This window comes from Belonocnema kinseyi, chromosome 2 (assembly GCF_010883055.1).
Source record: "Belonocnema kinseyi isolate 2016_QV_RU_SX_M_011 chromosome 2, B_treatae_v1, whole genome shotgun sequence".
Taxonomy (NCBI): domain Eukaryota; kingdom Metazoa; phylum Arthropoda; class Insecta; order Hymenoptera; family Cynipidae; genus Belonocnema; species Belonocnema kinseyi.
This window is the reverse complement of record NC_046658.1, coordinates 58,610,317-58,620,532: the sequence shown is the minus strand read 5'-3', so window position 1 is coordinate 58,620,532 and position 10,216 is coordinate 58,610,317. Positions and strand designations below refer to the sequence as shown.

The following is a 10,216-nucleotide window of genomic DNA, read 5'->3' as shown; positions in this document are numbered from 1 at the left end:
TCAATATTTATGTTGTCCCCTTCAAAGTAATCCCCCTCAGATATAATACACTTGTGTCAACGCTTTTTCCAATCATCGAAGCACTTCGGATAATTATTTTGTGGTATAGCCTTGAGTTCTTTTAGCGATGCAGTTTTTATCTATAAATTAAAATTATTTCTTAAAAAAAGATCCTACTCCATCTTCACTCCATTGGGAATCGAACCACAAAACTTCTGACTTCCGGTCAGGTGCTTTTCCAATTAAGCTATTAGAGGGATCAGAATAAGAACTATTAATTCAAGAACATTACGCTAATTTTTAGCTAGGTGTTAATGGTACAAGTAATTATTGTAAATCTTTTTTTAATTTATCTGCTATATCATCAGAGATTGTACCTTACCGACAGTAGATCAACCCTCCAAACCATGAAGGCAGAAAATCTACACAATATCGATCAAGTTAAGAATCTTCAATAACAGAAAATGCTTAACGTCTTAATAAGACTAGATGGAAAATAATATTTTTAAATTAAAATTATTTCTTGAAAAAAGATCCTACTCCATCTTCACTCTATTGGGAATCGAACCACAAAACTTCTGATTTCCGGTCAGGTGCTTTTCCAATTAAGCTATTAGAGGGATCAGAATAAGAACTCTTAATTCAAGAACATAACGCTAATTTTTAGCTAGATGTTAATGGTACAAGTAAATAAAGTTAAAAAGTTTAAAACAGTTTTTATCTCCTCAATCGTTGAAAATCGATGTCCTTTTATGGGTCTCTTCAGTTTTGGGAAAAGAAAAAAGTTACTAGTGGCCAAATCCGGTGAATATAATTATTGACTTCATTCAACATCTCCTGAGCGATGGTCATGCGATGGATCTTTTGATCAAAATTGAGCGGTTTTGGAACAAATTTCGCTGACACACGTCTCATGCCCAAAACGTCCGAAAAGATAGCATGGCATGAGCCAACCGATATGCCAACATCTTCAGCAACTTCTCTGATGGTAATTCGGCGATTTCTCAACACCATTTCTTCCACTGCTTGAACGTTTTCATTTGTTGTTGACGTGCTAGGACGTTCAGGGCGAGGTTCGTCTTCGACATCCTCTCGGCCTTCTTGGAACAGCTTGTACCACTACACACATTTTTCTTACTCAGAGTAGACTCACCGTATGCAACTGTCAACATTTCAAGAGTTTTAGAGCACTGGATTCCATTTTTCACACAAAATTTAATGCAAACTCTTTGCTCCATTTTTTTCAAAAGAAGAAAATCGCCGAGCACACCAAACCCTTCTAACCTTTTACGCCTCTGCCAGAAAAACAACACGAGCTATATAGTCAAAACTGTGAACATATGATCGTGACGAGTGTACCAACACAACAAAACAAAAAATTTAAAACTTGAATGTACGTATCCCGCGAAAATTGAAAATTCACCTTACTTTTTGAACACACCTCGTACATAAAGATTTCACATGTCTAAATTGCTTCATATTTACATCTAAAATTATTAAATTTAAAATTGACTGTGAAGTCTTTGTATATGAAATTTTGAAATATTTAATAGTAAAAATGTCCTGACATTTTGAATATTTGAATTCGAATCTACAATATTATTGAATTAAAAATTCGAAATCTCCGAAAATTAAACTAAAAATTAATTAATTAACATAATTTGTTTCAAAATGCCTCAGAGATTGAAAGGTTTTAGAATTGTCCATTCAAAACTATATTTAAAAATTAAATTTATCGGAAATTAAAAACCGATAAATGTATTATTAATAAGTATCATATCATGTACTTTCAAGTGACATTCAAAACGATTGGATAGCCTTTTTTACTAAAAAAAGTCATTTTTGTAACTAAAAATCACCTTCATTTTCACCGTTACCTTTTTTTGGAATTTTAAATATTACGATAAATATTGAGAACCTTTAAAGTAAAAATATTCTCAAAAACTAGGCCACTTGGAAACTTTAAGAACTTGGAAAACGTGTGAATGATGAAATAGGAGAAATCGTACACTAAGAGCAAGAGTTTTCAAACATTTTCATCTAAAATGGAAGATTTTTAGGGGAATTTTTATAAGAACTAGGGAATATTTAGGAGAAATTCTCCAAATAGGGAACTATTCAAGGTCAACAGTGAAATTATGTGTACGCTGTGAAGCCTGCAATGAAAAGATGACAAATTCCTGGGTTTTCCGCAGTTTTTCGGACCCACCTCCCCACTGAATCTGATTTTAAAAGTCCTTACCGTGAGCTCGTACATTTCAGGCGTTGGAGTTCAGATACTTGTACACGAGCATGAAATCATTTTTCGAGAATGTGCCTTCGTCAATAGGATTTCTAAAGTACATTATGCTAGCAAACGGATTTGGTTGGAAATAGATGCACTTGGCAGTGCCAAACATCGAAGAAATCTTGTCCTGCTCTCTGTAAGCTTCAATTGTATTGTAGGACGTTATCAAAAGTGGACATTTAAGACTTGCGACAACTTTCATAGTTTTATTCCAAGACGGATAAGCATAAATGCCAGCGTTAAAAGCAGCAATTATGTCTGGCTTCTCAAAGTTTGACGTCTTGGAATATTCTTCGTAAAGTACTGTTTCGACTTCAACAACCAGGCTCTTCTTGTATTTCCTGCAAAGCTTGCAAATGCTAAACATGTTTTCCAGACCGGGTAGAATATTTGATCCGATTAGAACAAGTTTCAGTTCGGACAATTTTGGAAACCAATGCAATATAATTTCCCAGTCAGAAATGACTATTTCTTCGATAGTTGCTCCGATTACGTGAACCAAAATCTTGGAACCAGGCATGTAACTCAACTTCTCCATGGCAAAAAGCAACGAAAGAGATCTTGAAAATCTTTCTGCAGTTAAAGCAATTTTGATTGACGATGGCTCTCCTGTTTTCTCGTCTTTCATTTCAAATTTGTGGACGTAAGTGTCTATAAATTTTTTAATGGTGTTGGGTAAGTTTACTAGCTTCATTTGATGGGCAATCTTCACTTCTTTGATGTCCGCTGTCATTTCTTGCATCTGCTTCCCCTCATCTTCAATGGCAAAGGCAGCTAATAACTTAAGACAAACCTCCTTATGGTTGGAATCATTCAAGTGTTCTTTACAGAAACTAGCTTGTGGACACTTTTTACATTTCGTAAGCAGTTCAGGCTTGCTTTCAAAACAAACAGCGCACACTCTCGGGTGGTTGATCATTTGTATTTCGTGTGGTTTGAATTGCCTCTTCAGTACTTGAGCAATCATCCCCATTAAGCGTGCCTGCAAGACGTCATTGTTATTTTGGTTTAGAAAAAATGTTGGTACATTTAAGCATTAAAATGCATAAAGGTATTTATAGACATTGGAAGAAAGCTCTCTTTGTTTTTAAGATTTAAAAAATAGATGAAAAGGAATAAATACAAGACAAGTTGAAAAGATTAGCTTTCCAGCTCTTAACCCATCAGCTGCGGAACTTTTTTTTCTTTCTCGGATTTTCAATTCCTTTTCGATGGTTCAGCTATACTACTTTAAGTAACTTAAACTCATTAGCTCATTTAATAATTTAAATAATTACTTAAAAACTAATAATTTAAATAAATAATTAAAACTTAACTAATTTAATTAATTTAAAAGAGATCAAACGCGTGGTACCGTACGGTACCACCAGCAGCTGGTGGGTTAATTCAAGATAATGAAAAATGCTTCAAATTTAAAAAATCTGGAACCTATGAAACTTAAATAACAACAAAAATCAATTAATTAAGAGTTTTTTATATTTCAACTTGCAACATTTGAAATTTTTTTTAATCCAATCCATGCTATACGTATAGCTGTGAAGAAATGGTATAAAACCTTATTACGGCTCCGTGCTAAAATTCCAATTCTTCTTTCAACTTTAAGATAAAAAATTTAAATTTACAAGAAATTTTATTACAAGGGTGTCTAACTTTTTTATTATTTATTATTTATATTATTATTATATTTATATTATTAATTAGTTTCCGTTTACATTTAGTACATTGACAAGTTTCATATTTGATATTTTTGAAATTTTGTCAATTTCCATCGACTGATAAGCCCCAATAAAAAATGAGAAATAAGAAGTCTGTTTTCTTTTTGAAATTTGGAATCAAAACAAACCCAGGCAATATGCTTTTTCATGGATTGAAAATCGCAAAAATGTTTAAATTTTCAGGTCTAAAACATCCTGTTTACAACAGTTTCTGTATAAGAATTTGGTATAATAATTCTTAATTTTCCATTTTTTTTTCGTCACTCGCGTTTCATGAGTAGATGCTCGCGTCTCTACTAGGGCGCCTTTGCCTGGAAAAAACCTGAAAATTAATTTCGCATAATTTTGTTACAAGCTCGGTTGTATTTCGGCTTTCTAGACACAAATTTGCGATTTCAGTGACAATGTTTTTTTTGCGAGGGAGAATGATAAGAATTAATTTTCCTCGACGATTTTTCGACGAAAACTCGTTGGGAATCTACGGAAAATTGTGAATTCAAACTTTTGACAATTTGTCATTTTATTTCATTCTAATATTAGATATTTTTTATTGGAAATTTTATCAAATATGCTTTAAATAATTAAGTGACAAAGGTAACGCACGTTACTTTACATTACAGTTACCCAAACAATTTGACGTGTTAACTTTACCGTTGTTTTAAAATATCCGTAAAGCGTTACCGCTACTAAAAAAATTTAACGTTCCATGTAACGTATCACTGTCAAACAATGTAAATCTTGTTAATCAATTCAAAAATTATAATGAATAAACTAGAATTCCAACAAAATTCAATGAAAATGACCTTAAACTCCACTCGAGCTCGGGCCTCCAACACTATCGTGGAAGTAGATTTATTGGCGTTGTTACTGGCCTTCAATAAAGTAAAAATGCTGTCCTGTTTCAAATCCTTCTTTACTTCAGAGACAGCTTTACAAAAATCACGGTGTTGAGGCCAATCTTTTTTCTGGTGTTCTGGGCCGCAATATGAAATCGACTGGCATCCACCGCATCTTTTCAGACTTGTGTTTTCTCCAAAAAAATGGCATACGTGGCACATGTTTGGGTAATAATAAGTACCCTCTTGGCCTGCTTCTACATAAGACTCACGTGGATCTGGTGAAGACCATGATGCAAATAAATGTTTGACATATTCTTCCCCACTCATTTTCAATAAACCACTTTTTACCAATGTATAAATAAAAACGTTTTTTACTCGTAAAATTTAGAATTAAGATTTGCCCTACAGGCTGCGTTCTTCCTTTGTTTTAATGAAAACCAAACCACGCGTATAAACTCGTAAACAAACCTGAGAACGATGAACAGACATGGTAGTGTTGGGTCGTTACCTGAAATTACCGATAACGGTAGAAATTTCCGGTAAAGTACAGGAAATTCCCCGGTAACGAATGGTAACGAAATTTTAAAACATTTTAATACTAAATTTGAATTGCTTATTGTTTTTACGTTCATTTTAAATAATATCCTTAAATATTTGTCACATTAAATAACTTGTGGGAAAACTTTCACGTTTAAAAGTGTTCCTTAACCTCTACGGTGGGACTTGGTTTTGCTTAAAAATGTATGTTTACATTATTTTTTGTACAAATATTGTTCCGTTTAAATGTTTACACCTTGCAGATTGAGTAGACAGCAATTACGCGTGGGTTTATTATATAAAAAAGTTTATGAAAAACATTTCTTGAACATATCTCAGGGTGGCACATTATATTTTTCCAAATATTTTGGAAAAATATTGGCCGATACGTAATTTTCTGTAATAATAGATAACCGTAAGATAAGAGAGTGGTTTCAGGAAAACATTCTATGTAGATATATAATACGAATAAAAATTCAATCTATTGTTTGCAAAAAAAAAACTTTTGTTTATTTTTTTATTAAAGTACTAACAATAAAGACGCGTAAGGATATGGAAGATAATCAACGAATACACCAATTTTCTCGTGCAATGAAGGAGTAATTAACAAATTCCATTCAAATTCAGTCTATTTTAATCCTATGTTATTTCTGTAGGAACATTTTCTTTGTCTTTGAAAGCAAATGTTACATATTTATAAATCAACGATTTGCATTAAGATGTTTATTCTCCACGAAACTGATCAACAAATACGACGTATTTTGAAATTCATATTTTAACATATAGATGGCGTCACGACGTGAGCGGTAACAAAAGAAACGTTGCCGGTAATGACGGTGATTTTCCTGCTGAAATTACGGAGAATATTACCGCGGCCCAACTCTAAGACATGGTAGGAACGGGAAGCGTTGATGCAGTGCCGCCAACCCAAGCCGGCCGGCGTTCCCTTTGCGCGCGCTTTTTAAAAGTATTACAATTTTATTCAATTTTATAATCATAATAATAGTTAGAAACGAATTTTCTGTTAAATATTTCTATGGAAGCATTCCATTTAATATACAAGTTTAAATTTATCCATTGATTTGAATGACTGATGTTTGTTACATGCTTTGCTAGCATAATATTTGTTTAAAAGGATTTAGAAATTTCTTCATTCTTTTCAAAGATTTTTGAAATTCAAAATTCTGGTAAATCGTTTTATTAAAAATTAAAAATTTCAAAAATCTAATAGTCAATGGGTGGCTCTTACTAGCTATAAAAACAATATATACGGGTAGTAAAGCGAGTGTAAGGGTAAATGGGAATGTGAGTGACTGTTTCGATATTATTCAAGGAATTGGACAAGGATGCGTTATGTCTTCATGGTTATTTATATTATCTATGGATACGTTTTTAAGAGTGGCTCTTTTCGACAAAAAGGGCGTGGATCTCGAAACAGTACAGGTACGTGGGTTAGCGTTCTCAGATGATAAGGTTGTTATGGCAGAGTCAATCGAAGACTTACAAAGAATGTTGAATAAACAGAATACAAGAATGAAGAGCATGGGCCCCAAAATTAACGAAAATAAAATAAAAAATATGGTGTTCGAAGGAAAGAGTGAGAAAACACTATGCTATATTGTATTAAATGATGAGAGAATTGAACAAGTTGAGAAGTTCGTATACCTTGGTAGCTTATTTACTAGGGACGGGAAGATGGATGAGGAGTTAGATAGACGCATAAACGAACGTAGGAAGGTTATTGGCAAAACAGGGCCCTTCATCAGAAGTAAAAATATATGAAATAAAGTTAAAATGGCAATACATAACTCTATATTTGTACCGACTGTACTATATACGGTAGCGAGAAACGACATAATTCTCACAGAATGTGGTGCAGAAGAGACGTTAGTAGAAACATGGAAAAGAAATCGGTTAAGATGGTTCGGGCGTGTTGAGAGAATGCAAAATGAAAGACTAACGAAACAATTGTATCAAGGTAAAGTAAATGGCAGCGTGCCCAGAGGTAGATCGCGGAAAGAATGGTTAGAATGTGTGAATAAGGCCCTATTTAGAAGAGACATAAGAAGCGCGGACATAAAAGAACCTAGAGAAGTATGCCAAGGCAGAAAAATATGGCGACAAATAGTTAATAAAAAGAGTGTCAGTAGAATGAATGACGCCTGAAAAAAAAGACCTTGGATACTAATGGAGGCAAGTGGGTTGCGGAACGAACGAGTTATTTAAATAAATATCACGAGAATTCTGGATCAATGTCAACATTTTATATCCCTTCCTCACATTACTCCCTTCCCCACCGAGTAAAAGTTCCAAATAATATTTAAACCTTTTTTAACTATTATTAAGAAATAATAACATAGAAACAGGGGCGTCGGATCCATCTGGGCTAGGCAGACTTGAGCCCACCCATAAAATAAATAAACCTAATAATAAAATAAACATAATACTTATCCTAACCGTCCAGTGCCCCTGCATGCCACATGGCATCGCTGCGAACGCAGATGCATAATTATTGGTATCGCTCGTGAGTTACACCCAGTGATGCCATATGGCATCATAGCGTAGTTCTGAAACGGCTGGACGTGTCTTGACAAAACCTGGCACCTACTGTATTGATACACAAGTCATCATTATGCTTGAGTTTCCCGAAAGTTTTGAGACAAAAAAAACCTTGGGCGCTGACGGGATAAATAACTATTTTTGAACATCTTTTCGGTGAGCCCACCCATGAAAAAAATCGTTCGGACGCCCCTACGTAGCAACAGTAAACTTGGCACTTAGAGAAACTTGGCTTCTTGAAAATAGGTAATGCGCAAAACACCTTTGCACAAATATTAAGGCAGTAGACGACAATCATCTAAATCTAAAACATTACCTGCAACTATGATAAATCAGAACTAGCTGTTAACACAGAATAAAGTAATGATACAATTTGTTGCAGGAAATTTTTGAGAGGGATACCGTTTTATTCAGAAAACTTCGCGTTTTTCAAAACACATGTGTTGTCATAGAAAAACAAAAGAAAGTTTAACCGATATTTGGTTAAAGTTTATCCTGTAAAGTTAATTTTTGTTGCAGGGAATCTTTCATTGGAAATCGATGTAAGGTTTATCTTCTGTTTTTTCTGTGAACTGAATCTCGAGTGTTTCCACTTTTGTATTCACAATTGTATGGTGCTCATTTGACGAGCACTTTTATTCCTCATTGTGATTAATTAGCAAATATATTTGCTTCTTTATGGATGAAGTAAAAATAACAAAATAAGAATAGTTCATCGAGATTAATGAGGATTTTCAACATAATTCAAAGGGCTTTTAGTAAATTTTAGTGTATATTACAATGGATTTAAAAAGCTTTTCCGGAATTTTAAAAGTTTTCATGTGTTTTCATGGGGCTTCATCAAATTATATGGGATTTCACGGTATTTGACAGTTTCACAGATTTCATAATTTTTAAAGGAATCTCGAAAGATATTAGAGATTTAAATATGTTTCACGGGATTTTACTCGTTTTTGTATGGGATTATTCGGGATTTCGCCAGATTCAAGAGCACATGACAAACTATCACGTGAAAAATTACATGACATATATTTGGCGGCTTCATAATTTGAAAAATGTAAATGTGTTGTGTCGAAATTTTAAGAAATGGTGCAAAATATAGTAGGGCACATCTGCTTGACTTATTTTAGTTTTTATTTTGTTTAAATAGTGCAGTTTTGTTATTTTTTAATTTACATGGTTACGGAGAACAGTGCTTTAAGGTCCTTTCTAAAATAGAATTAATAAAATAGCTTTATGTAAACGAAATAAGAACTCAAATGGGTCAGACAGGCGCCCCTTATATATTTTGTACAATTTCCCAATTAGTCGTTAATTTTTCGGGAAGACTAGAAACAGCCAATAATATTATTATTAGATTAGATTAATTTAAAATTCCCGTATTGTTTAGTTAAATAACACATTTGTTTTGCAACACTGATCCCAGCCACCTCGCTGGCCAATCTCTATAGTAAGCACCCCAAGCGAACAACTTCACAAAGTAATTGTGTACAGCTCTTCATTCGGGCACATTAGTATCTAAGGTCTTTCGATTCAGGCGTCATTCTCTCCCTTCTCACTCTTCATTACGCATTTCTTATAAACTATTTGTCGCCACACTGTAAGAAATATTTGCAATTTTAGTATACATGGGTATACTAAATTTCGTATATGCTTACTAAATTCATTACATTTTGTAATTTTAGTATACTTACGTATACTAAATTTCGTTTAGGAAAGTATTTTTATACTAAATTTATTAAGTGTGCAGTGAGTTTCTTTTACGTATATGAATTTGATAGTTTCTGTATACTAAAATTCATATCCGTGTTTATTATATTCGGCTGCGCAAGCGCGTTTCGATTTACGCGTTCGAGCAACCTATAGCCGTTAGCAAGCTCGCTTTGAGGTTACCTGTGCTGCGGTGTATTGAAAAGATAGACTAAATCTATTGGAGCAGCTAGTTAAATTGTAAATTCATGAGGAATCTCCTGATCCAGGACGATAACAGGCCTCCAATTCAAGTAAGTAATTTAAATAATGCTACCACTTCAACTATTTTGTTGACAATTCGTTATTTTTTGTAGGAAATTCATGTATTCAGTTGAAAATGAGCTTTTCTGTTGAAAATTGAAGTAATTCGTAGAAATTTCACTTTTTCAAAAATTGTGTTACTTGGTAAGCAGTTCGTGTACTTTGTTAAAAATTCATTTTTTTAGTTAAAAATTCATCTCTGTGGTTGCAAAATGTTTGGGATTGTTAACTATTCCGTTCTGAGAACATTAATCTTGCATTAGAAT

The 10,216-nt window shown here is 33.4% G+C and overlaps 1 protein-coding gene across 1 annotated transcript; it reads right to left on the bottom strand.

Moving 5' to 3' along the window:
- Positions 1–2,242: 2,242 nt before the first annotated feature.
- LOC117167624 lies at positions 2,243–5,297 on the bottom strand. Its single transcript, XM_033352693.1, has 2 exons — positions 4,806–5,297; positions 2,243–3,269 (listed from the first exon to the last, which is right to left on the bottom strand). Exons 1-2 carry the CDS (start codon positions 5,166–5,168, stop codon positions 2,259–2,261), a joined length of 1,374 nt encoding a protein of 457 aa, XP_033208584.1. The 5' UTR covers positions 5,169–5,297; the 3' UTR covers positions 2,243–2,258.
- Between the last annotated feature and the right edge of the window lie 4,919 nt (positions 5,298–10,216).